The 27,644-nt window shown below is 41.7% G+C and overlaps 2 protein-coding genes across 4 annotated transcripts; one reads left to right on the forward strand and one right to left on the reverse strand.

Moving 5' to 3' along the window:
- Positions 1-1,238: 1,238 nt before the first annotated feature.
- LOC131131318 (TBC1 domain family member 3K) lies at positions 1,239-22,985 on the forward strand. Of its 3 annotated transcripts, XM_078792831.1 has the most exons (15): positions 1,239-1,535; positions 10,854-10,927; positions 11,018-11,103; positions 11,740-11,779; positions 11,852-11,932; positions 13,225-13,332; positions 13,421-13,530; positions 14,796-14,844; positions 17,371-17,491; positions 18,769-18,863; positions 19,873-19,938; positions 20,036-20,135; positions 20,298-20,450; positions 20,525-20,660; positions 20,742-22,985. In XM_078792831.1, the coding sequence occupies exons 1-15, from the start codon at positions 1,484-1,486 to the stop codon at positions 21,688-21,690; spliced, it is 2,220 nt and encodes a 739-aa protein (XP_078648957.1). In that variant the 5' UTR covers positions 1,239-1,483; the 3' UTR covers positions 21,691-22,985. The 3 variants fall into 3 exon arrangements, with proteins under 3 accessions (XP_078648957.1, XP_078648927.1, XP_078648943.1); XM_078792801.1 differs by having other exon boundaries at positions 20,525-22,985; XM_078792817.1 differs by lacking the exon at positions 1,239-1,535 and adding an exon at positions 8,616-8,726 and having other exon boundaries at positions 20,525-22,985.
- On the reverse strand, positions 22,389-27,574 carry uevld (UEV and lactate/malate dehyrogenase domains). The gene is made up of 12 exons (XM_058075928.2): positions 27,411-27,574; positions 26,093-26,177; positions 25,950-26,015; positions 25,718-25,881; positions 25,508-25,649; positions 25,344-25,438; positions 25,159-25,264; positions 24,909-25,079; positions 23,753-23,917; positions 23,607-23,691; positions 23,423-23,546; positions 22,389-23,198 (listed from the first exon to the last, which is right to left on the reverse strand). Exons 1-12 carry the CDS (start codon positions 27,450-27,452, stop codon positions 23,034-23,036), a joined length of 1,410 nt encoding a protein of 469 aa, XP_057931911.2. The 5' UTR covers positions 27,453-27,574; the 3' UTR covers positions 22,389-23,033.
- Positions 27,575-27,644: the final 70 nt, after the last annotated feature.

Here is a 27,644-nt window from a genome sequence, read left to right on the forward strand (position 1 = left end):
ACATTAAACTTCAACATCCTGCTAGATTGGCAGAATTGGTAATATGTATATATGTATATATGAATATATATATAGTATATATAGCCAACAAGTTATGTATATTTAAAGAAAAAAACAGCCTGCTTCTCAGCTTAGTATTATAATTGGAAAAGCGTAGTATTAGCATGAAGTTTTTCTCCTTATACTACACATTTTTGCTCCCTTTTAAATAACTTAACTTCATAACATTTTGACTTAATTTTCTGAATATTGTAACTCTTTCACAACCCAATTTTCCAAAAAAATTGCAGTTGTTTTTTGTTTATTTGTCATAATGATTACAACATTTTTTCATCTTAATATGCTTGTATAATTCAGTGGTGGATGGTGCATTTGGTGCTGGCCAGATTTTAGCCTGTATCAAAAAACAAAACAATAATGATAATAAATATGTGCCATAACAGGACTGTGAACTGGGGGTTACTCATGTAAAGCGACAGAGTCATTATCAATGCATTATACAGGTGAGCTACAGGATGCATTCAGCAAGATAGCCACAACAGCGATAAGATTGCTAGTAGTTATGATATAAGTAGCCTTATCTTTGTATACATAGTCACCAATACATCTGACTGCGTATTGTTACCGCTAGTATATACATATATACACTACTGGAAGCATTTCAACCAAGAAACATGCTACAAAATAAAGATACTATTGGGAATGCATTAATATAATTTAATGGAATAAATACTACAACTTAAAATTGAAATGTAGGTCAGTGCTGAAGGTAATGGTTAGGCCAGCAGTGAAGGCCTTGCTGGTACTGATTGCACACCATTAGTATTTTTCTTTTTTTTTCAAATGTTCAAATATTTCAACTTTTATTCATTCATGCATCTATTTTCTATGCTGCTTGTCTTCACTAGGGTATGCTGGAGCCTGCCCCAGCTGACTTTGGGCAAAAAAAGCATGGTACGCCCTGGACTGGTAGATTCGAACTTTTTTTCTTTTAATATTTGATTTAATATTGTGATTTGTTCTCGGAAGATGACATTGTTTTACTTAATTCCTCAAATTAATTAATTGTTTTTTATTTGTAATATGACTGCTTAAAAAGTATTTTTTGTAGTTTTCTTGTTTAGTGTCGAAAGTGCCGAGTGGTAATTAAAAAAAAAAACAGCTGCCACTGGACCCCAGGCCACACTTGACTTGAGACGGAAGTGAGATGACGTCACAGCACGAACCCAAAACCGCTGTCTCCACGAGGCGCGTCCTCGAGCTGGCTCGTGAACTCGCGTCCAACTGTCAGCAGAGCGCGGCGTGCCTCACAGCTGCTGCCAGTTCGCGACATGTGTTGCTGACTTGACCGAGCTGGGGTGCGGGGAAATACAGCCCGACCTGACAGCATCCATTCGGGCACAGGGGGCCAGCCTTTTTAAAGCCTTCCAAGCGTGACGTTAGAAGCTCCGCTGGACGGCGAAGGAGAGAATGAGAATAGTGGATGCTGTTTCCACTCGAAGGTACATTACAGAAGAAGAGGACTCGCTCACAAGGTAAGCGAACGCGGCAGTTTAAAAGTGAACGCTAGTTTCCTCAACGTTCTCTTTCATCTTTACTTAATTTCACTGTGAGCCGTGATGGCGATAGTATTGCTGCCAATTCTATTAAAAGTGAGTAAATCAGTGTCAATATGTGTCAAACTGTCAATATACTCCAGGTTAGCATAAAGGTTAGGTTTATATCTATACTGTATGTTAGCATAAATATGAATATAGCATCATAATATTATTACACAATTACCCAACTGTTGTGTTGACGTGTAGTCAGAATGTCAAGTTGACCAGCAAACATTCAAGTGTTTATTTTTTGATACAAATATGATTGAAATGTCTTTTTATATGATCAGTTAATATTAAATTTCAGCGGAACTGTACATGGTAAATTTTTTTCCCTGTGAATCTGAAAGGATAAATATATTTTTGAAGCAAAACATTGTTCCCAGGCTCTCGCTAGCCACATTTAGCCCCTTGAGTTTAAGAATGTGGAGTACATGAAACAATCCTTTCAGAGTTTATGAGCTGAGAGTCGTTAATGCGGCCATGAAACACTCCCACAGTTTATAGAAGGATCCCATCTCTTTTCAAAACATAATTATACTCTAAAATGGTTTTTGATGTTCCCCTTCTTTGGGGATATCTTTTTACACAAGTGAGAAATCTCAGACAACATTGGGGTGTTTGTAATTTTTAGTCCTGTTAAAACGGGTGAAGGTCCATTTGGACCATTGCATCATTATCCGTTTACATATGTGATGTTTACATTGTCTGATGACATCACTGTAGCCTGGATATATTGCACTTTGAGTCCATTAACTCAAGTGTGAACACAAAATCCAGTACCAAAAGGACCGGACCGAACATCAATACAGGGACCGTCTGAGAGATGTATCTCAGTCTGTGTCCCAGCGGACTCGTCCTGACCTGAGCGAGGCAAGCGTCAATCCCGACCGCACCAAAACACAGGATATGATGTCACCAAATGGGAGCTTAACCAAGCGATGCATAGCAACTCCCAACAAAAAGCTGAGTAAAAATGACTGCTGTCCATGCGTGAAGACCCCATTAAGATTGCAGCATGTGAACCGACAAGCGTCGAGAAGTAGGCCATAGGCTGGTCTGCTGTGCTATGTCATCCATGCCCAGACCTCTTTAAAATGTTAACTGGTTCAAAAAGGGGGAGGGGGGAGGCCAAAGACAGACAACTGGAATAGTAGATCTCCTGCAAGACTCTCTTCCAGATGTCACTATTTACTGTGTCATTGTGTTTTGTCTGCATGTTATTTGTCAGTATTCCACTACATTTCATAACGGAGGAAAAAGCTGAATAAAGATCAATACCTTTTAATAACAGTGCAGTTAATTTTTATTTGTTTATATACTACCACTACTATACAATTGTGCCTGCTGCTGTAATAGTGTAAAAAGATGTTGACATTAAGAGTAAACAAGCTCACTTTGTGGTGTATTCACTTATGCACAGTTACCATTATGTCCACTTATTGTTGGCTATATTGTACTGAGCAGCCAGGACAGAGATACATGTGCCACTTTTGTCACTATGATACGGTTATGTTTCAATAAGTTTTTTCCAGTCCTGTGGATATGATCATACTTTTACTATGATTTCCATGTTCATAAAATCGTGGACGGAATTGCGGAATTGGTCAACAAAAACGGAATTTACTATTAAGTGCGGACTCTCGCGGAAATTGACGTAATGTGAATCAAATGCTGTCATTCAATGTTCGAGTTATTAAATGGCGAACTGAAACATCGGGGAAAGTTTAGCGGAAATTCTTCTCAAGGAGTGTGAATAGGAGCTAGCGAGGTTAGCTTAGTTTAGCAGAGCATGCTGGCATGGCTTTGCGTGTGCGACTCAGGCTAGGGAATATTATATATTTTTCACTGTATTGTGTTTTATTGCTTTAATGTAAGTGAGTTTAACAATGCAAGTTTGGAGTGAAACGTTTATTCTTGCACCCAAGTTGTCGTCACGGTCTTCAAAATAAGAGCGCTGTTTACTACACTTTGCCTTTTGTCATCCCTGCATTATCACCCAGCGGCTATTTCGAGTTGCCTGAAATCTTTATTCTGTAAATCTTGCTCATCATAATTACATGAAGAGCACATTCTGAAATGATTACATAAATTATTAACTCATCAGTCAATAGAAGACTGAAATACAAACCTATTCTGAAAAGGACATTAATATACGCACCATGTAAAAATGTAACTTAATTGAATGAACAATAGGTCTATTTTTAGAACTGCTTGTGCCAGATAGTAATGAACAAGCTGTGCTGTGGGCATACTGCCATTTTAATTGGGTATAATTTTCCTGTGCAACTAATGATGTTTCTCTCCGATGAAGTTTTACATGTCTCGCTCCAAAATGTGTTGGGACTAAATAAGATGGTTTTGGGAATTCCCTCAGTAATTGTCATTCTAATGTGTCATTCGGGTCCAAAAATACTTCATGTTTACAATCATGTTGAAATTTCCTTCCATTGGAGTATTATCCATTCCCAGTACACTGCATGATAATCCTCTTTCTGTGCTTGCAAACATGACTGAACATGAAAACCAAAATACACCACATCACTGGTGCAGTGTAAGCCCCCACCGAAGCTCCAGACCAGCTGGCTGGAAGTGGTTGAATTCATTCTAACTAGGTAACATTGTCTGAATGCGGTCCCTTAGCCCTGTGAATTATTTAGTCTGTTTGCCATTGTAAGACAACCTAGCGCTGGTGTACTGATATACCGACAGTGAAAACTGTATCACATTTAGCGTCGTGTTGATGTATATCTAGGTATTGCTTTTGCAAGATTATATTTAAATACAGTTGCTGTGATGCATACTGTAATCTATTTAATCACACCCGTCATTAAAACTCCAGATGACAGCTTTTTGCTCACTTCACTGCTTTTATCGTGACTACACCATGACCAGCAAGAGGGTTCATTTATGAGACTGTGGCTACTTCAGTATGAACTGGTGGTTTTTCTGTTTAAGAAAACCATTCCCTTGACATCTCTGCCCTTCTCATACCACCCCTCCAAAATATTCTTGTAGTCTGGGAAACAACTGGCTGACCAGCAGCTCCAGTGTGTAAACCTTGGTGTGGTCATTGTTATATATAGACAGGCCACCCCCCCACCCCAAGGTAATGATAGAGAAGCAAGGACCACAGGGTGTTCTGCGCTTAAGATGCGTTCAAGTCAGGGGAACCGGGCCCCTCCCTCAAGCTCACCATATAAACTTTAAGATGTGGAAATTGTTGGGTAGGTTTCGGTTGCTCCGTCTTATCAGCGTTGGAAAAATGATAAGGCAGAGCAGCAATGGGCTCTTGCTCCTCGATGGGCTACGAGCTATTCTCAGCTTTGTTCTTTTTCCACTGTCGCTCTGACGGTTGGTTCACCCCAGGGGCATATATTGTCCGTGTTGCTACTATTTTTAATGTCAAAAAACACAAACATTACTGCCAAAAATGAAACATGGTCAAAAATATTTCTTCCATATGCTCAACCCTTTGCTCCTGGGAGAGGATAGCAGTGGTGGGATGTTCGTGAATGAATTGGCTTTTTGAAGTGAACAATGGGAGTCGGTTCTTTGAAGTGAATGAGACAAACAGTACGTTCCATTCATTCATTCATTCATTTTGTATCGCTTTTTCCTCACGAGGGGGTACTGGAGCCTATCCCAGCTGTCTTCGGGCGAGAAGCGGGGTACACCCTGGACTGGTGGCCAGCCAATCACAGGGCACATATAGACAAACAACCATTCACACTCACATCCATACCTATGGACAATTTGGAGTCGCCAATTCATCAACCTAGCATGTTTTTGGAATGTGGGAGGAAACTGGAGTACCCGGAGAAAACCCACACATGCACGGGGAGAACATGCAAACTCCACACAGGACCTGGTTAGGTCTGTGTGCTAACCACTCAACTACCGTGCCGCCCACAGTACATTCCATTTTTATTAATTTTTTATTCTGTTAACATGGAAATCATAATGTGTTGTGTACTGAAAATAATAACTCTGTAGCCACCCTGAATCTATGTGTGATGTGTTGAGTTGCCATGACGGCATCAGGAGGGAAATCTGGGAAAGTGACAGTTGACAGTTGGCTTCACTTTTCTCGTATGATGCCTGCTAAGTACCTGCTCATCCTTGTGGCGGGATTGTGGCCGACAGCAACCTTTTTTGTTCAATAAAGCGATTCAATAAAGCAATTTCGCTTAATGCTAATTCATGTTTCAGACAAAAATACTACATTTTGGCTTCAGACTGCACCAGCCCCAGTTTAGCGTTCGGTTTATGCAGAGTGAACCATTTGTGATACCGTTAAGACACAAGCCTTCAGGCTTAATAAAACCAGATGGTGATGACTCTTCCTTTCTGTCCTTTAAACCCAATGTGGCCTTTGTTTGACTAAACAATGGATTTTGTTGTGACCTGTGGACAATATCCTCTATCCCAACAGGAAAATTGTTAGCAAATAGAGATACAAATCCTTTTGGTTTGAACTCAAACCGAGGCAAGCTTGCAAATGTGTACGGTTAAAGGCTTACTGTTGTATTTGGATAACCGCAGAGGATTGACTAATCATCACGTGGCAAAAGGTCTTCACAGGTCTTGTCTTACTTTACCATTGCCAGACTTCATCTAAGCTTTTCATTTTCTCTAATGTAATCCTCTGTTGTAAATCCTGCATGTGCTCAAGTTTGATTCTACACTCAAAAAGAGATAATCGGGGATGATGGAAATGGAGAGAGCAGCAATGTTTGCTTATACCGTCTTGAATTTCCACAATATAGGATTAAATGTTAATAAATTGAATGTTTTCATAGTTAGAGCATCTGTGACTTTATAGTTTTTAGCTTTAGAGCCAGTGGTCTAGTGGTTAGCGTGCAGACCTCACAGCGAGGAGACCAGGGTTCAATTCCACCCTCTGCCATCTCTGTGTGGAGTTTGCATGTTTTCCCCGTGCATGCGTGGGTTTTCTCCGGGTACTCCGGTTTCCTCCCACATTCCAAAAACATGCTAGGCTATTTGGCAACTTCAAATTGTCCATCAGTATGAATGTGAGTGTGAATGGTTGTTTGTCTATATGTGCCCTGTGATTGGCTGGCAACCAGTCCAGGGTGTACCTCCCGCCCGAAGACAGCTGGGATAGGCTCCAGCACCCCCGCGACCCTCATGAGGAAAAAGCGGTAGAAAATGAATGAAGGAACTTTAGAGCCCTGTAGACACAAGATAACACCCCTATAGCCACCTTTAGACTGCTATTATTCATTCTTTACGCCACACACATTGCACCACATGGACAGCTTAATAATTTTAGAGTGGGGTGTGTGAGGACACCACTGTGTCTGTAGCAAAAATCTTAACCTTCGGATAGTCTAAATGACTTAATAGTGTGTGATACTTCTGTGATGTTGAGGAAACTGAAAAGGGGTTGATCTGAATCTTTTCAAACAGCCTAAGTTAGCCACAACATACAGCAACTTAACACAAAAGGTAACTAAGAAACATACAAGTACCAATACGAGTTTAACATAAACACTTATGATTAGTAATTGTCCAATAAAGTGCTACCTGCTACCATAATATGCCTATGTTTGTACAGTATATGCACAACTCTGTCACAACCCACCACAAGGTTTCTTAGTTTTTGTGCAATTCTGCTAAACTAATAAACATATCATTGGCAGAGTCAGAAAGCTGAGTCTGATACAAAAAAAGACATCTAACAGCATTTTTTCTCAAGTCCATGTAATGACTTAGCTTGAATTCAGAACACTTTGCAAGCTGTTTGTGGTTAATGAGCACTGAAAGCTAGCCGGACTATTGATAGAGCTTTATGTCATAACAGGACATGATGTCACTCGGGCCTCTGTCTCAAAGCTTTGTCTCCTTTTAAGCAACCAGGTTATTACAATGTAGTCACACAGAACAGTCGTTGCAGTACTTTCAGTTAAACTAGCCCACCTAACCACTTCCTCCCCAACTCTGCCCCCTCCCACACTCTGTTTTGAGAGATGCAGTTTATACTGTAGTTCTTATTCTCTGTGTAGAATTTATGCAGATGTCTTGTTTGACCTCCTTCTGTTTTCTACTGCTTCCCCCCCGTTCAAAACAATAGTTCTCAACCTTCCTGTATTTAAAGCCTACGTCAATGTACATTGATATTCCATTATTTGCACAGAACCCCAAAGCAAAATAACACTGACATGATCATTTGAGACTGTATTCCGTCAAGGTTTTGTTTGACACTCTTTCACAGTTCTCGTTGAACCTGTTGTTGAAGGAGTGGCAGTGGCTGGTTTCCGTTTCTTCCCGACCCCTACACAATACTATCGGTAGCGAGAAGAGTCAACACAGGAAGTAAGCAGCTTGAACCTATAAGATGAAGCTAAAAAGTCCCCCCCCCCCCACACACACATGAATGTACACTGGATAATAGTTGAACATCATTCTTATTTAGCTAGGATTAAAAAAAAAAATTTTGGACACGTGTGTCCCAAATGTATTTAGGTGTGAACATGTCACCCTTGAAAACCAGAAAATAAATTAGCAGGGTGCTTAATGAATTACTTCGTTGGACATTTAATTGCCTGACCAGGTTGGTCATTTAGGCAAAGACAGATGCAGTGGAACACCCAAGATCGAATACAATCAGTTCCGGGATGCTAGTTTTTGGTGGTCAGCCAAATGTAACGACTTCACCGCCAATATACAGTAGATCTCCACTTTTCACTGATACCCTTTTTCCACTTCCAAACTTTGGTGTCGGTGCTGGACATGAACTAAACACCCCTGTAGCCACTTTACGCTGATATTACCCCAAATAGTAGACATAAATAAGACTCATGCTTGTGTGTGTTGCTCTCTAAATGTGTTTTCTAGGTAGAACGGAGTGGTGGGCAGACAGGAAGTGATGTTGGTGGCTCAGTTGAGTTTTAGCTCAGCATGGGTTATGACTGCAATAGTAGGTAGTGTTTTTAGTCTCATAGTCCATGCATTCTACTTTACTTATACAGTATTTGTTTCTTTCCTTTCTTAGGTCTATTTGGTCCTTTTGGAATAATTCTTACAAAAAAGGCTCAAAAAGCCAAAGAACAACAAAATGCAGAATTACTCATTTCATCCACGTTGAACTGATCAGTAGTTGAGGTACGCTGAAGATTTCTCTTGTCTTTTGTGATATGCTCACATCTTGCATGAAGACGGTTAGACCGCATAGCTTTTGTGTTTTCTGATATATTTTGGTCTGTTTCTGGTTTCTTTAAGGAATTTCGATTTGAAAGTTACACAATTACTTAGTGCGTTGGAGATGTTAATGTTTGAAGCTAAGGTCCTGTGATTTCCATGTTAATTGAATCACAGAATTGACTGATATACGAGGAATCTTGATGTAATGTGAATGACATGATGCAATTGTGAGGAGATGGAACATTCGCGTGGGGAAGTACTTCCCTGGCAATCTCATCACAAACACTTAACGTGCTAAATCACTGGCGAACGTTTGTGAAAAAAACTTGGAAAAACTCCTCTCTTATGGAGCGTGAACGGAAGCGAGCCGACTTAGCTTAGTTAAGCAGAGCATGCTAGCGCGACTTGTGTTGTGTTTTGCTACTTTTAATGTAAGCGAGCGTTTTACAATGCCTGCTGATGTCTACTGTACATCCATTTCTGAATTACAAGGCTAAATTGTCCATAGATTTACCAATTACTAATAAATCTTAGAATATATGCATTTCATTAATGGACATTTTATTCACTAACCCAGAAAATATACAGTCAATGTTGGGAAAATGAGTGTAAAGGGAATGGAAAAACAACAGAATTCATAGGGTTCAATTGCCTCCCCAAAGATTAACACCATATGGATACAATGTTCAAGTAAATAGAGGGAAAAGCTACCACTAAGCATATATGTAGCCTACTCAGCTCTTGCTTGAAAAATGTTGACGACACAAGAAAACCCCCTTAAAATAGCCTGGTGTAAGATGGACAAGAACGGGAGAAGAACGTAGAACAGTAGACCACCTGTTGGATTGGAAGATCAGCTGCCGTGTGCAACTGACACAGAAACGGTTCATATTATGGATATTGTTCTTGACTATGAGGTTGTCTTTACAATTGCCGTTTGTGTCATTCTGTGAGAGTGGGTGTCATTTACAATCTCGGGATGAATCATTTTCAGTGCGGGCGTATAAGAAAGTGAACCACTGATGATCCTTTCAAAGTGTGTTTCTGCTCTGTAAGACTCAAGTGGAATGGTCTTTGCGTGTGCGAGACAGGTGTGTAAACACCTGTTTGTACAAAACATGCCAAACATATTCCTTGAGGCCTTAGGTGGCTGCTGAAAGTGTCTCAGTGAAAGTCTTCCTCATTGCTTTGTTTATGGCAGGGGTCTCAAACACGCGGCCCGCGGGCCAAATGTGGCCCGCAGGACACTAGTTTGAGGCCCCCGCCTTGATATGAAAGTTTAACATTAGTGCGGCCCGCGCAAGCTTGATATGGATGCTGTATGGTATCATGTACCCAGAAAAAATTATTACGTTTAATGTTCATGTTAAAGGTTAAATAACTGTTAATAGTTATCCTCCCTATCCGTGTGGAAGTGGTTAGTTTTTGGCTATTTAAGTTTAAAGGAAATAACTTGAAGGCTACCATTTAGGTCGCTAGCTCTCTAGTTTGCGAGTTAGCATGTGTCTCAAGCAGTTGCGCGATATGTTGTAAATAAAAAGAGTATAAATGTGATGTTTTGTGTATATATTGTGTAGAAAAATAAAAAGTAAGATATTTGAGAACAGTGGAATGTTTTATCAGAGCTTGTCTTGTAGAAAATTGGAACCAAAGCGAAGTTTTTAAAAAAATTTTGTTTTTAATAAATGCGGTTTTTTGTTTTTTTTTTTGGAAAACCTGATGCGGCCCAGTCTCACCCAGACCCGAGCTCCAGTGGCCTCCAAGTAAATTGAGTTTGAGACCCCTGGTTTATGGTATGGCATTTGGAAGCGGAAGAGCTTTATTCCCAGTAACGACTGGAGAGACTCGAACTTGTTATGTTGATCTAAAAAATATCGTCATTTACTTCTCTGCATCAACAATGTCACTTTCTCTATTTGGTGAATGATGATTCATAGTACATACAGTAGTAGTATGATTATTTTGCACAGTACATGTGGTTTGTTTTCTTCCTATTATAATCATTCCAATGTAATTGACCTTTTGTGTAATATAACCAATAACCTTTAATAATAAGTTTTGTCTCCACATGCTCCGATTTAATTTCAGATTTTGACATGAAGAAGGACATAGACACACTGATAGCAGAGGAACGTGCTGAAATCCTTTCTAAATATGACAAGGTAAGAACGGAACTGCCGTTTCTGATGACCACCGTCTTGTCAAAGTAGTCCATAGCATCTTTCCTAGTTTATGGTGTGTTTTTGTTTCAGGGCCGGCAAGAGGGTGTCAGTATTGACCCCTGGGAGGATGCTGACTACAGCATTTATAAGGTCACAGACCGCTTCGGTTTCCTTCAGTAAGTTATTCCACTTCACGGGCTAACATTTTCCCGAAGTCTCTAAGATTGTGAGCTTATAATTGTTTTCAGTGTACTTTAAAACATGTCAACAGTTGCTGCCAACCTTAGTTCCTCAATCGGTCTGTTTCACAAACGGGGGCCGTCGTGACGGAAAGAGGCCTCACCGCAAGTTTTAGTTCTGGCTTTTGGGATTGTTAAAAGATTAGGGACTGAGGATCTGAGAGCTTAATTTTGAGCCTCTGTGTCTCTGAGCCTCAGGACCAATAGCCAGTACCTCAGTTTTTTCCTGGTTCAGATGGAAACGTTAACAGCCATCCAGGACTTCATATTTAAATTGTCTAAAAAGTGTCAATAGGGCTCAGATTGTCAGGAGAGACAGTGATACAAAGTTGTGTATTGTCAGCATAATTATGGAAGTTTCTGCCATGTCTACTGAGGCAGCATACTGTAAATGTTAAAATGAATCGGACCTAATATTGAACCTTGTGGAACCCCACATTCCATTTATTTTTTGTGATGATTGCTAACCTATGCTGACAGATCGCAGTTGCATATTTTATTCGACCATCGCTCTTTTCCTTCTTAGCTTATACCATGTTAAGGTCGTTATTCTTATTTATTTGTGTTTTTTAGTGAGAAAGAACTACCTACACCCAGTGTGCTTGAAGAAAAGGTATGCATTTGCAGCTGATCTTTCATTTATCACTTCGGCTCTGGACACTATCTGTCATTTTTCCTTCCCCAGCAAAAGCAGCAGGAGATCGAACGCGTGGAGAAATGGCTTAAAATGGTGAAGAACTGGAACAAGTACAGGAACAGTGAGAAGGTGCGTAATTCGGGATTCCTCTCAGACACGCCCGCAATCTGTGGCTCTCCGAATGAGTAACACGAGGCAAACAGCAAACACATTTTGTATAGCATACTTGTGATTACTGCAGTGTCTATGTATAGTAGTTTAATGTAACTGAAGTATAGTAACCCATCTATTAGTCAAGTGTTAATATGGTATTTATGCAGTCACCAGACCTCAAACCAACTAAAACATGTCATTAGGGGTGTCATGAGACAACCAACTCGCGACACAATATGATGCACGAGATGGGTCCACGAGAACGTGACAAGATTTTAACATTCATTTAAAATGAAGTGTAATGAAAAATATGACTGAACAAAACCATGCGGGTGCGTTTTGAAATTTTTATTGTCCCACAAATTGACACTAAATGATATTGTTGAATTTCTACGAGACCAAATACGCCACTGTAATGATAATACACAATAATAATAATAATGTAATGTAATATTTTCTTAAATATGCCATCCTTCACTTGAATTGATGTTTGGAACATGTATTTTCTCACAGGTACTGTGTGTGTTGTCAAACATTTGCAGCATTTCTTGAAATGCTGGCTTTTCAATAGTGGGTGTCAGCATTAATAGCTCCACTTTGTCGCTGAATAATGCCAACTTACTGTTTTTATCACTTGTAATGCACACCCCTGCTAGCTAAATATAGCAACCATGCTGACCATGCTGCTAAATTGTCAACACGGATCTCCTCTATGTATGAGGAGTTAGGGTTAGTGTTGTTATTGTTGCCACAGGTACTAGGAGTGTAGAGCGGAGGGAGCCACCTGTTGTGGCCGCCATTGTGCTTTTTTCTGTTATTTATATTGATGATGGTGATTAATGGTAACTGTAAGTAAGGATGCAGACAAGTCCGAACATCCACATGTTTTGATCTGATAAATCTTAAGTAACTTTGATCAAAGAGTTATTCCAGCTTCCACTTGGACATTAACATACGCCGATGGGAAACACATCTGTATGTCACTCGACGACTCTGGAAGCATCAAGGTAGGTTGGATTGCAGGGTTTAAAGTGTGTTAAACAGTTTATGTGCTGGTCCGAAAATGCCATAGTTAAGTCTGATTGGCTGCCCTGTACTCGCGAGACAGCTTTTCTCCTCACGAAAACAAATCTTGTCACGTCTTGTCACTCCTACATGTCATGCATCATTAGTCACAGTAGATAATACACTGATGCAGTAGAAATACATAACTTTGTCAAGTTGATTGTATGATGTTGATGACTTGTATTGTCCTGGTCCTGTTCCAGTTAGTGAAGCGCGTCTATAAAGGCATCCCCCTCCAGCTCAGAGGCCAGGCTTGGGCTTTACTTTTGGACGTAGAGAAGGTTAAAAAAGACAATGAGGGCAAATATGAGGTATTAATCATAAATCTTTTACACATTATCTCCCACCCAGCATCTCTTTTGACGTTTTATGTGGTGGTGTTGTTGTTTGTTTCATCAGAAAATGAAGCTGCAGGCTCGGTACTTCTCCACGGAGATCAAACAGATTGACTTAGATGTCAACAGAACCTTCAGGAACCACATCATGTTCATGGACCGCTTTGGAGTCAAGTGAGTCCTTCTCTGAAAGGCTATCAGAAACATCTTGTATCTCAGCGGGGAAAATATGGGTCTCTAATTATTATTCGTTTTCTTCACACGGTAAAAAAAACGGAAGCAAAATACATGTCAAACCACATGAGCTCTTCTCTTATTGGTCAGTGTGTGTAAACAGGAAGGATAACATAAATATGTTATATGTTGCATTGTTATAAGGAGAATAAGGAAGACATGACACGATCAAACGACTATGCTATCCACATGCATGTTAACCAAGGTTCTGTTAGGGCGTAACCTTTGGCTTCAGGCATCCCACCGCTCAATACACGCGCTCAGCCTAAAGGGTGGTTTCCTCTCTCTATTTTATTAGTCTTCCTGTCAGTGCACAAAGCCCCACAGGAAATGGCATTTAATCATAAAAAGCACACTGACATCAAGTACTGGCACAGGACAATCACACCTACAATGATACATTAATCAGATATAATAATTAATCTTATATAGTAAATAAATATGTGAAATAATTTGTCACACTAACACCATTTTTTTGGTGGTTACGGTTGTGAGAAAGTGTCAAAGTGATCTCGCCTTCCCACTCACGTCTAAGCGAGGGTGAGTCCAAACAGACCGTCCTGCTGGCTTGCCCACTCTTTCCCTACAAGTCAACAGCTGTCCCACTCGCACGTCGACACCGGCCCCTATTTAAAGCTCCTTTCCTGTCTCAGTCACTGTTTGTAAGACATCCTTTGTGGTCCACATTGTATTTGCGACCATTAACACATACGTTCAATGGTCATTTTAGTATGTATGGAAGTAATGGACGCTAGCACGGAATAAAAGTGGCTAATATGTGATTCTAACAGGGATAACCGGTGTTGCTTTGATAATTGTCATAATAAGAAAGAAGCATCACAACTGGAAGTGAAGGTCATGAATATAAATGCTGAAAGTCCCTCACATGCGGTGCCTTTGGTTAAGGCCTGAATGAGGAACTGAAGTAACACACAATGTCACACACTTGATGTTTTAAAAATTTAATACGGTTTATGCAATTGGCTAAATTGAGACTATTTAAGTATTTGAAGGACACTTAATTGCAGACTCTTTGAAGTGATTTTTGCAGCCGTTTTAATGGGAGTTGGGCCCACTGATGAGACTCATTTTGGGATATGGTCCTTCAAGGTTCATCACTTTACCAGGGATGCTCTACCAGCTTCTGTAATTGTTGCCAAACATTCAATATTCTTCTTTCTGACTCTGGTTTCTCCCCCCTGCAGGCAACAGGCACTATTTCATGTACTGGCAGCCTACTCAGTCTACAACACGGTAAGTGATGCAGGTGTGTAAAAACACAAGAGCATTACATAATATTGTGGCGTTCCAGAGCACATACTAAAGCAGAAGTGGCATTGCATCTGGCCTTATTCTGTTTTGTGAGCTGTGTAATCATGCACAATCGTGGATTTCACTTGGCTTGACTGTAAAGAAACAACAACCCATATCAAAGCTATTTTTAATGTATCTACTGTATTGTTTCAGAATGTCTGACTCTAACTAAAACAGACTCTAACCAAAACCAAAAAGCCAAAAATATTTTTATAGTTTAACAATTATAGTTTGATGCAGACATACATTAAATCAAAGTTATTATTAATGTATGTACTGTATGTCCATAGCCTAGGGAACCTTGGTTAGCGTCATTAATTTGTTCCAGAAGGTCTGACTCTAACTGAAACAGACTCTAACCAAAAAGCCAAAAATGTTTTTATAGTTTAACAATTATAGTTTGATGCAGACATACATTAAATCAAAGCTATTATTAATGTATGTACTGTATGTCCATAGCCTAGGGAACCTTGGTTAGCGTCATTAATTTGTTCCAGAAGGTCTGACTCTAACTGAAACAGACTCTAACCAAAAAGCCAAAAATGTTTTTATAGTTTAACAATTATAGTTTGATGCAGACATACATGATATCAAAGATATTATTAATGTATATACTGTATGTCCATACCATATGGAACCTTGGTTAGCGTCATTAATTTGTTCAAGAAGGCCTACTCTAACTGAAACAGACTCTAACCAAAACCAAAAAGCCCCCAAAAATTTTATAGTTTAATAATTATAGTTTGATGCAGACATACATGATATCAAAGGTATTATTAATGTATATACTGTATGTCCATACTGTATGGAACCTTGGTTAGCGTCATTAATTTGTTCCAGAAGGTCTGACTCTAACTGAAACAGACTCTAACCAAAACCAAAACGCCAAAAATGTTTTTTTATAGTTTAACAATTATAGTTTGATGCAGAAAACAATTCAAAATGCATATAAATGATGAATGAAAGGGATAAATGAACATTAAAGGTTACAATCTCTGGTAGAATAGAATGCTAAAATGTTATACACAATATTGTTAATATTGTAATGTTGACAACTTGACACTGGGACTGATGAATTCGGCTACGGTGGAGCATTCTGGGAATTTTAATGATAGTTGATCAGCATACGGACATAAACAGAATGTAGTCAACTGTATTCTATAAATTACGGTGGTGTGGAAAAGTGTTTGCTTCCTTCTTGATTTCTTATTCAGATCATCAAAATGACACAACTATGATAACAACGACAACACAACCAAACACAAAATGATACTTTCATTAAGGGGGGGGTAAAAATGCAAACCTACATGGCCGTGTGTGAAACATAACTTAAATGAGATTAATATATGATATATCAGTCTGGAAAATTGTTATAAAGCAATTTCTTAAGCTTTGGGACTCCAGCAAACCACAGTGAGAGCCATTATTTACAAATGGCAAAAACATGGAACGGTGGTGAACCTTCACAGGAGTGGCCGGCTGAGCATCATTACTCAAAGAGCTCAGCGAAGAAATGAATACTTTGATGTGACCCGGTTAAAGTCCTGACCTGAATCCTATGGAGACACTGTGGCACGACATTAAAAAAGGCGTCGGACTATCATTGCAAGTTATCCCAAACACTTGAAGTAATTACTAGTTTGGGGGGTCATTTTGGGTTTGGATTTTTCTTTCTCCTTAATAAGGAAAAATGTATTTAGTGTTGAGCTGTGTTGTCATTGACGAATATTAAAATATTATAAAAATAAGAAATCAGGATTTTTCACACCACTCTATATATTTATATATGTACGTATACGTAGCGGAGATGGCTACCATCTGGAGTGTTATGGCACTTTTTTTCTGCCACAAATACGCACAACATGTCAGTTTTCACAAACAGTGCTTGGTCTGTTTTTCTCATCGGGATGTGTTTTGCGCTTCCTGTATGGAAGAGGTGTTTGAGCCATAGGAAATGGACGTGCTATTCCCTATTACCCATTTCCCTTCCACTCACAAACTGCTCGTAAGAAACTGGGTCAGTGGGAGAGCACGAGCGAAACGGGGAGGGCAAGGCGGCGGCGGTGGTGGGGGGGGGGTGTTTGTCCTTTCGCCTATGTGACAGCAGTGAAGAATGTGGAGAATGTTGTTTAAGCTCAGAGTAATCACAATTACTTCTATCCTTGAAAGGGTACTCCGAATGGTAGCTTCCACGGCCCTAATATGGACAAGGGCGTTTTGGTCATGGAATTAAAGTATTCAGAGTGGTACACAAGCTGAAAACACCCCAAATGTACTGTAGTAAATATTTGAACAACCTTGGTGGAAATGTTTATAATATTGTCACTGCGAGTACTTTAGGTGCTCCCTTAAAAAAAAAAAAAAAAAAAGTCTCCAGCACGTTCTGCATGCCCTAATAATAAATTATTCCTCTCATTAATTCATTATTCCGCTTGAGTTCAACTGTCGCCACTGTCGTGTTCCCAGGAGGTGAGCTACTGTCAGGGGATGAGCCAGATTGCTGCCATGCTGCTCATGTACCTGAATGAGGAGGACGCCTTCTGGGCTCTGTCCCAGCTCCTCACCAACAGCAAGCATGCCATGCATGGTGAGACAACACATATGGACGTTCAAATTGACTGGAAAATGAAGTTTGAAGTATACTCTACATTTATTATAATACGGAATAATAGGTTCACTTCATTGTGAAGCGCTTTTGGTACCTTGAAATTAAAAATATAATCATTCATTTTGGACCACTTATCCTCACGAGGGTCGTGGGGCGTGCTGGAGCCTATCCCAGCTGTTTTCGGTTGAGAGGCGGGGTACACCCTGGACTGGTGGCCAGCCAATCACAGGGCTCATATAGACAAACAACCATTCACACTCACATTCATACCTATGGACAATTTGGAGTCGCTAATTAACCTAGCATGTTTTTGGAATGTGGGAGGAAACCGGAGTACCCGGAGAAAACCCACGCATGCACGGGGAGAACATGCAAACTCCACACAGAGCTGGCCGAGGGTGGAATTGAACACTGGTCTCCTAGCTGTGAGGTCTGCGCGCTAACCACTCGACCGCCGTGCAGCCGAGTCACGTAAACCCACGCATGCACGGGGACAACATGCAGACTCCACACAGAGATGGCCGAGGGTAGGATTGAACTCGAGTCTCCTAGCTGTGAGGTCTGCGCGTTAACCACTCGTCCACCGTGCAGCCTAGTAATATACATAATATACACAGTACATCTACATATATATATATTACCAGGAGAAAACCCACGCATGCACGGTGACAACATGCAAACTCCACACAGAAATGACCGAGGGTGGAATTGAACCCGGGTCTCCTAGCTGTGAGGCCTGCGCGCTAACCACACCTTCACCTTGCAGCCAAAATAATAATAAATAATAATCTATTCATCATTATTATTACAAACAAACATGCATACGCAGTCTTTCCGATCATAACTGAGGCAAGTGAGGTCTGCAGTTCTTCGGATGTTGGAGGGGGGGGTCTTTTGTGACCTCTCGGATGGGTCGTTTCTGCGCTCTTGGGGTCATTTTATTTGGCTGTCCACCCCTGTGAAGGTTCGCCGTTGTTCAATGTTTTCGTCATTTGTGGATATAATAGCTCTCACTGTGGTTTGCTAGAGTCCGAAAGCTTTATAAATAGGTTTATAACCTTTTCCAGACTGATAGAGCTCAATTGCCGGTAGTTTCTTTCTGCCGGGGGGGGGGTCAACAGGAGGTTTTACCCCATGAGCATTTGTAAAGAATATAATCTCACTCATCTTAGTATAGTCGGCAAAAGACTTTAAATATTATGTCTCCTCCGCCCACCATTTATGGTCTGCTGATGTGTGTTTTTCCACTGTGCTAGGTTTCTTCATCCCGGGATTTCCCAAACTGCAGCGTTTCCAGGCCCACCATGAGCGGATCCTCTCCAAAATGCTGCCTAAACTGAGGAAGCACCTGGTGAGATATAGCACTCAAACACCGATATAGTATGCTGCTTTATTCGTATCTATTTGCACGGTGGTTGAGTGGTGAGCAAGCAGGCCTCACAGCTAGGAGACCCGAGTCCAATTCCACCCTCGGCTATCTCTGTGTGGAGTTTGCATGTTCTCCGGGTTCTCCGGTTTCCTCCCACATTCCAAAAACATGCTAGGTTAATTGGCGACTCCAAATTGTCCATAGGTATGAATGTGAGTGTGAATGGTTGTTTGTCTATATGTGCCCTGTGATTTGATTTGATTTGATTTGATTTGATTTAATTTAATTTAATTTAATTTAATTTAATTTAATTTAATTTAATTTAATTTAATTTAATTTAATTTAATTTAATTTAATTTAATTTAATTTAATTTAATTTAATTTAATTTAGTTTAATTTAATTTAGTTTAATTTAGTTTAATTTAGTTTAATTTAGTTTAATTTAATTTAATTGCAGCGTTTTAAATTAAATAAAAACATTTTTACAAGGTTATGAGGAAAACAAAAAATGAGAAAAAAAATATTTAAATTAATTTAAATCATAATTTAATTTAATATCAAATAAAGTCAATTTAATTTAATTTAAATGCAGCATTTTAATTTAAATTAAATTAAAACAATTTTTACAAGGTTATGAGGAAAACAAAAAATGAGAAAAAAAATACAATTTAAATTAACATCAAATAAAGTCAAATAATTACATAAATAAATAAATAAATAATATTAAAAATCAGATTAAAATCAAACTAAAGTAAACTAAAGTAAACAAAGAGCATGTTTTTGGAATGTGAGAGGAAACCGGAGTACCCGGAAAAAACCCACGCTTGCACCCACAAACACGTAAACCCCACACAGAGATAGCCGAGGGTGGGATTGAACTGCGCGCTAACCACTCGTCCACCGTGCAGCCTTCTAGTATGACATGTAAAACAACAATTTGAAATGCATATAAATGGAAGACGCCTTTTCCTCATAACTTTGTACTGCACAGGACAAGGAGCAGATGACGTGTGGGATTTACACCACCAAGTGGTTCCTCCAGTGCTTCATCGACAGGGTGAGTGTTTGATTTCACTCATCTTCTCAAATCATCTCAACTGTATCTGTAGATCTTTTGCATCACGCACGTATCTCTGCATTTCGTTACATAACAGACCCCATTCACTCTCACCCTGCGCTTATGGGACATCTACATCCTGGAGGGGGAGAAGATGCTCACCGCCATGGCCTACACCACCCTCAAGTTACACAAGAGTGAGTCTGAGGCCCGTCGGCCGCCTCGCTGTGTCTAATCCAACTCAACACGGTCGCCCGTCGCCTTCTGAAGAAGGCCGAAATGCCGACTTCCTATTGGATGATGATCAGGACACGCATTAAGCAAGGCATTAATGTGTCTTTTACTCTCCGTCCAATCAGAGCGTTTGCTGAAGTTTCAGCTGGAGGACTTGAGGGAGTTTCTTCAGGAGCAGCTGGCTGCTTCCTACTTCCTTCCAGATGACGCGGTGGTCGAGCAGCTGCAAGCCGCCATGACTGAGCTACGGAGTAAAAAGTTGGACCAACCCCCCCCAGGTATAGTTCGCATTGAATTTTTTTTATTTTTATTTTTTAATAATTCATTCCTGTCCATGAATTTCCTTTTATAGCCAAGTCAGACGAGCTGCCAATGAAAGCGCTCGGTCAAGAGAGGCCGATTCACCTCCTTCCTCGGCAGCCTGAATCTCCTCTGGAGGTCAAAGGTGATGTGTCTGTTTCTACCCCCCAGGAAAGAATCCTCAGCAGGTCAAATACACCTTCTTTGCCGTCGCCTGATCCGGCTGCGGTGCGCACACAAGCAACGCCGTCTCCCATCATGCCTTGCAGAGCGCCTCCGTTACCCCCAAAAGCGGCAAAACCTTGTGCGGAGTGTGCCCCCGAAGGAGAACAAGGAGGGAACCCAGAGGAGCCAATGGAGTGGCCCCCTCCTTATGAAGCGCCTGATTTAGATGATGTCAGCATGCACACGCAGGAAGTGTTGGACCTCCCGGATCTGCCGCCTCCGCCCCTGGTTTACCTGGCGGAGGACGGGCGACAAGACCGCACAGCGATCCAGCGCCCCTCCCCTCCCCCGCCGACGGCTGAGGTGAAGCCGTCTCCGAAATTATTCCCTCCCCGTGCCTTCACGGCGTCAGCGTCCGCCCCCCCTAAGCCCACCAAGTTCCCAGTGTCCCTCTTCGTCCCGGCCTCGGCAGCCGACAGGCGCCCTTCCAACACCTCCCAGTACGACAACCTGTCCGAAGCCGATGACTACGACCGCTGCCCGGAGAGGCTGCTGGGCTCCACCCCCGAGGAGGCTCCCAGGGTGCGCCGCAGTCCACCACCCGTCTTCAACAGAGACTACGACCCCGCTGTGCACCCGCTGCCCCCCCCTCCCGTGTTTATCCCCCCGTCACCAGCCTCCCTTTCCCCCTCGCGCTGTGCTCTTCCCAGTTTGCCTCAGGAAGCGGAATACGAAGGAGAGGACAGCTGGGTGGACGATTCCATCATCCCCCCGCCCCCACCCAGCTTTGCCGACAGACTGTCCCCCATGCAGCATCACGCTGACACACACGGACCCGCCTCACCCACCTCACCCGCCGCTTACGCCAAGCCTTTCTCCCGGGGCCCCAGGGACCATTCCGCCTTCCCGGCACCACTTTTGTACACCAGGTCCATGGCGGGCCAGTCCAGGTCCCCACAGTTGGGGGGCGGGGTGCCGGCGGTCCGATCCAGCCTGGACTTTTGTAGGAGACCCCCAGGTGGGCAGCGGCTGCCAAAGTCAGTCACGTTTTGAAATATGGATTATTATGTTTGCATTGAAAGAATGGCCAGTTATTATTTAGTGTTTGTTTTTTTATCACCGGGCACATTTGTAGGATGATCCTTTTGGAAGGTAAGTACTCTTTTTCTCAGACTTTGTACTTCAAAGTACACGGTGCACGTTGCCAGTGCATTATTGTATTATTGTAACATTATGTTAGTTATTTCCGACAAAGTGTCTTAAAGTCCGTGGAGGATCTCAATGCTTACTTGCGGAAGCTTTCGCTCATGATGAAGTGAGCTGGCTCATATTTTGTTTTATGTCAAAATATATTCAATATCTTTTAGGTCAAAAAGTTACAACACAGTTTGGATTTTTTTTTTCACAGAAAAATACAAAAGGGAGCTTGTGGTGTCAGTTATGTTTCCATTGTATTGTTTACCGTGTTATCTTTCTCTGAAGGAAGGACAGTTTATAAGCCTAAAATGAAGATTGTCTCCCTCTAGTGGTCATAAGAGTACTTGCTGGCGGTTCACTAGTAAAAGTCCCTTTTTGTTGTCTGTTACACTGTCAATTCATGCATGTGCACATTATTTTTCTGAATGAAGGCATTTCATATATATGTGTATATACAGTATATATATGTATATAAACCTGTTTTGTTGAACATCATACAAGTTATGTGGCGTTCAACAACATACATATATACAGTTTATATGTGTTCAACATACAGGTTGTTGCATTATGTACTGTTTTGTTTTTCCTTTCTCTGATGCGGACAATGTTGACTTCTATTGTGATGTCATGTTGACCAATGATAATCTACACAAGTTTTTTTTTACCTTTAATTTATGGTAAAATAGCAAATTTCAGGTAAAGGCTGAGATGTGTTTTTCATTGAATTGTCTTATAAAAACAAACATTGCATATGTTTTTTTTTTGTCAAGCAGGCACCGGGTGATTTTGTTTATTGCACTCTCACAAACATTTAGATGTTAGTGTACATAACTTTTTTTTGTTTCCGCTGTGCAAAAAGCAAATTATTAATAAAAGATCCTTCAAGAAGATGAGCTGCATGTCACCCACTGACTCCTTTCCCTGTTGAAGAATCACCATCGTACTCGCGTGCCTGAATATTCCAAAATCGATAAATAGCTTTCCTGTCAAATGTTTCAAAGTGCACTTCTGACATGTCATCTAAATGTGTGATTTCTTCCCCACCCAGTCAAGACGAGCTGAAGTTCAAGCTTGCAATGCAACCATCAGAAGTAATAGAATTCATTTTGGTAACAGTCCCATCTGCGGCGGATGGCCAGTAAGTAACAGCGACTCCCACCGACTTCCCACTGAAGCCGGCGGTCCCAAGTCCCCGTCCGTCATATCCTGAGCTGACTTATGAGGTTCGTGAGTGAGCTGATGCTGTCCTTGAGTTTGGAATCTTCCTCCTTCCCCAGGGACACGCCAGCGAGGCGAGTGGAACCGTTGGATCCCAGGAGGCACGGCAAGCTGAAGAACACCTCCGCTCCGATGCCGCTCCAGCCCTGACGGAGATCAGGGGCGTCAAATTCAATTGCACAGGTGGGCCAAAAACTCAAAGCAGACTTCAAGTAAAACTGCACTTTTTGGGGGGGGGGGGTTTTGTCCCTCGTCCAAATCCTTCCAAGTCCTTCCTAGTATTACATGTTATCATGAGGCGTTTACAGCATGGATGTAAAACCTTGGTGGTTTTTGGAGGTGTTTATCAGGTGTGTCCAATAAGTGTCACCTGGGCAAGTGTGGTGATGGAGTGGACCTTCTTCCTGTTTGTCAAGATGCTGTTTGTGATGTCAGCCACAGACAAACCAACAGACCATGAACGCTGACCTCGATTCTTCATGATGTCGAACGCTCTGGAAGAACGCATCGGTCAGATCTGTTCCCGTTTATGTAAGTCCCCATCCTGGCTTTACCTGCTGAGCAAGGGTTTAGTGGAGCTGAATCCGGCGATCTCGGGCTGCTTTTGGGAACCCGGTCCGGTGTTACTCATCACGGGAACTGCACCAGATAGTTGATACTTTACCGATCCTGCATACAAAACACGGCGCACCCGACTCACCTTTGTTGTCTGAAAGCTCGCCAATGACCCAGGCTTCTTTGTGAGTGTTTAAGTTGATATCCAGCACGTGACTAAGACGCTCCGAGTCCAGGTTGCAGCCCACTCCTATGACTTGCGTAGGCGGCAGGCCGCTCTGCCTCCACGCTACGTGGGTCATGATGTCCACTAGAGGCCAAGCACAGAGAAAAGTAGACACTTCAGAAAAAACGACTCTTAATTAAATAATCAATCAGGTAGGCGAGACGCCTTGAGTCATGTTGATACTTCATGTAGGCATCATCCTCCATACTACTCTATATATACATATATATTTTATACATACTCGCTCACACATAGCTGATGTTATTTGTGGTGGATCGCCACAAGTCAATTTGGACCGCTGCAGATAAATTTGGTGATACCCTTTATTATTTTATTTGGTGCTGCCTGTTCGCCCTCAAAGTACGGTCATGAGTTAGAAACTCCGTATTGAGAGGAGCCAGATGAGGTGGCTCGGCCATCTGGTCAGGATGACCCCCGAGCCCCCCTGGACGCCTCCTCAGGGAGGTGTTTAAGGCACATCTGACCGCCACAGATGATGCGGTCGCATATTATAAACGCATTTGGTTATCCATAAAAGTATAATATTACATCATCTTTAAAATCATCCGTCCATTTTCCTCCGCTTATCCGGGTCACGGGGACAGCAGTCTCAGTAGGGAAGCCCAGACTTCCGGGTCCCCGGCCACCTCCTCCAGCTCCACCGGGAGAACACAGAGGCGTTCCCAGGCCAGCTGTGAGACATAATCCCTCCAGCGTGTCCTAGGTCTGCCCCGGGACGTTTTCCCGGCTGGGCATGATGCCCGGAACACCTCACCAGGGAGGCGTCCGGGAGGCATCCGGACTAGATGCCAAGAGCCACCTCAACTGACTCCTCGTCTCTACTCTGAGCTCCTCACCCTATCTCTTAGGGTAAGCATAGATCGACCAGTAAATTGAGAACTTTGCCTTCCGGCTCAGCTCTCTTTTCACCACGACGGTCCGGTACAGCGACCGCATTACTGCCGAGGCTGCACCGATCCGTCCGTCGACCTCACGCTCCCACCATCTTTAAAATCAGTGCACATGGAATATGAATGTTTTGTTGTCGTGTTTTTGTCTACCACACGTTCCTTACCAGGCTGAGAGGCGATGAGCATGATGGCGTTGGGGCTGAGACGTGCCAACTTTGGAATGAATCCTTTGAACAAGTCTACGTTGGTCTGGACCACGCTTACGTAGGACTGCTCGCTGCTCCACGCGTTGGCCGTGACCACGACGACCCTGGAGCCCGCAGAAGCTGACAAATCTAACAGACAGGAGTGAAAATTAAAAAAAAAAATAAAATGGCTTCCCTTATGTGGTAAGCAACACGGAAAGTTACACACCCTTGGACACGTTCACCTTCGGCAGCCTGAAGATCTCCAAATCTGTGCTCCCTCCCTTGGCGGAACTCTCGGCAACATCAACGAAGACAAGTTGATCCACGTTACACTTGCGTGAAGAACAGAAGCAAAATGGAGAGTTGCATCTTCTTTGCAGCGATCAGTTAGATTAAAAAAAAGGTGCAAACCTTTGCCAGAATGGTCATGACTGAGGCCATCCCTAAATCCCCTGCTCCGATGACAGACACTTTATGACCCGAGTGATCGTGATGCCTGATTGAACCTGAAAGGTGACGCAGCAGCGTTACAAATAGCGTCCTGATTACATGTGGAACAAAAAAAAGTAACACACTATCACTAATCTGGAGATTATTGACAAATGCCAGAAGCTCATGTGGATCTTGATGGTCTCCCTCAGGTTTGGAGGTCAGTGGAGGATCCTCTTGAAACTTTGAAATCATCTCCTCCAGAAGATCCACCACAGATGACTTGGGCTGCAACAAACAACAACAAATGAGAAGCGGAAGACTGAAGATGCACACGTAAGACACGTAGCACATACATGATCCCAGTTGTGCAGCACCGGCAGGTAAAGGCGTCCTCGGGCATCCACGTGTTTGCCCTCCCTGACAATCATGTCCGGGGTGGGCCTCAGGAGACAAATGGGAGGTGTGACCGGGAAGGAGTCCATCAGCCAAAGCTGAATGGGGAAGTTGTAGGAGCGTCCTATCAGCATAAAAGACATCACTGTGGTAGGTTCCATCACATGACACGCCCCTAAATGTAAATCTCACCTTCATACTTGACTGGAAGGTTACCATTCAGTTTCAGGAGATCTTTCTGGGAGCCGTCATTGAATGCTGGGGTTTTAAGAAGTGAATGAAAAGTCAACTGTGACGTGTTTGAGTGAACTGTGAAGCGTGTGAACGCAACTTACTGTACGTGCCGACAGAGGGCGCCATCCCTGGGAAGGCGTTATCGATTTTATCCAGTTCCTCAAGAGCAACATCGCGGAATTTGTACTAAAAATAGTCAAGACAGATAAACACGTCATTGATTCTGGGGGAAATTTGCAGTCTCAGACACAACGATAGAGAAATATTGCAAAGACAAAAAATAATTAAATTAGATAATACTCAGCTGGGTCTAACGTTGAACATTTTTTTTCGTTATTATTAATTTATTTAGTAATGGTAATGGTTTTATTTCATTTGAACATGCATCAGATTACAATTGAATGCATCACATAATCAGTTCACAGTTCCACATGTCCGAAAGGAGTAGGAAGAAGCAAAGCTTATTAAATCCTACCCCTCCATCTGGTACTTTTACAATCAGTAACTTACATTTGTTCACTTCCTGCTTTCATAATATAGTTTAAGGTTTTTTTTGTTTTTTTTTAATAATGTACCTCGTACGAGGTGATATGAGCATCCTCACTCAATCCATTCCATAGTTTGATTCCACATACTGAAATGCTATAGCTTTTTAACGTAGTCCTAGCATAGAAGTGTTTCATATTTAGTTCTTCCCTGAGATCATATTTCTCCTCTCTTGTAGAGAAGTATTGGATGACATTTTTAGGTAATTGGTTATTTTTAGCCTTATGCATTATTTTAGCTGTTTGAATATGAACTATATCAGCAAGTTGAAGTATTTGTGATTTTAGAAATAAGGAGTAAGTATGTTCTCTGTAGGCGGCATTATGAATTATCCTTACTGACCTTTTTTTGCAGTACATTTAGCGAGTGAAAATTGCTTTTATAGTTATTAGCCCATATTTCCACACAATAAATAAGATATGGTAGAACCAGAGAGCAACAGAATGAAGAGGCATTCCATTTGTAGAATTGTTTTTTTTAAAAAATTGGAATGATAAAATATATTTAACACAAGCACATATCAATTCAAGAGGGAGGATTTTTCAGCATTTCAGGTTTTAAAAGTGGCAAAAAACAGCTGCTAATGGTATACTACTAGCCGTACTGGAGATATGTTATTAACTCAGGAATGTATTAATTAAATATCAGAAGACATGTACTTCATGTCCTATATTTTAATTAAATCTCGTAAAAACTAAACGTCCAGCATTTCCTTGTCCCAAAGTCGGAGTGGTTGAGCTGGTTTAGCCAGTCGTGACATCTGACAGCTACACCTGTGCTAGCATGCTATGCTAGCTGACTTTTTACAGCGCTCTTCGTAGTCCTAACGACGTCATTAAACGTTTTATTCGACGTCATGTATTTTAAACTCACCTTTGAGAGGACCCGCTGTATTTTCTCCGAACGAAGGTCCATTTATTTAGGTAAAAAATTATATACAGTGGACCGCGGTCGCTCGATGTTCTTTACTCTTCCGCAAACTTTTAGTAGCTAAGGTAATGCTCCGCCCACTCCCATATATTCCAAGTACGGTGGCCGAGAGGCGAAGTGGCGCCAACTCAGCATGTTTATTAGGGCTCGAGCACTGACCAGTGCGAAAGCCCTATT

This window comes from Doryrhamphus excisus, linkage group LG1 (genome assembly GCF_037039965.1).
Source record: "Doryrhamphus excisus strain RoL-2023G ecotype Guam linkage group LG1, RoL_Dexc_Guam_v1.1, whole genome shotgun sequence".
In the NCBI taxonomy this organism is placed as follows: domain Eukaryota; kingdom Metazoa; phylum Chordata; class Actinopteri; order Syngnathiformes; family Syngnathidae; genus Doryrhamphus; species Doryrhamphus excisus.

Coding starts and splice junctions, on each gene's coding strand:
- uevld (XM_058075928.2), bottom strand. CDS start 27,452: ATGGACCTTCGTTCGGAGAAAATACAGCGGGTCCTCTCAAAG. Junction 25,882..25,949: donor CCTTCCAGTCAAGTATGAAG/GTGAGATTTACA, acceptor TTATGCTGATAG/GACGCTCCTACAACTTCCCC. Junction 25,650..25,717: donor TGCTGCACAACTGGGATCAT/GTATGTGCTACG, acceptor TGTTTGTTGCAG/CCCAAGTCATCTGTGGTGGA.
- LOC131131318 (XM_078792801.1), top strand. CDS start 1,484: ATGCTGTTTCCACTCGAAGGTACATTACAGAAGAAGAGGACTCGCTCA. Junction 1,536..10,853: donor GAAGAGGACTCGCTCACAAG/GTAAGCGAACGC, acceptor ATTTAATTTCAG/ATTTTGACATGAAGAAGGAC. Junction 11,104..11,739: donor GACCGCTTCGGTTTCCTTCA/GTAAGTTATTCC, acceptor TGTGTTTTTTAG/TGAGAAAGAACTACCTACAC.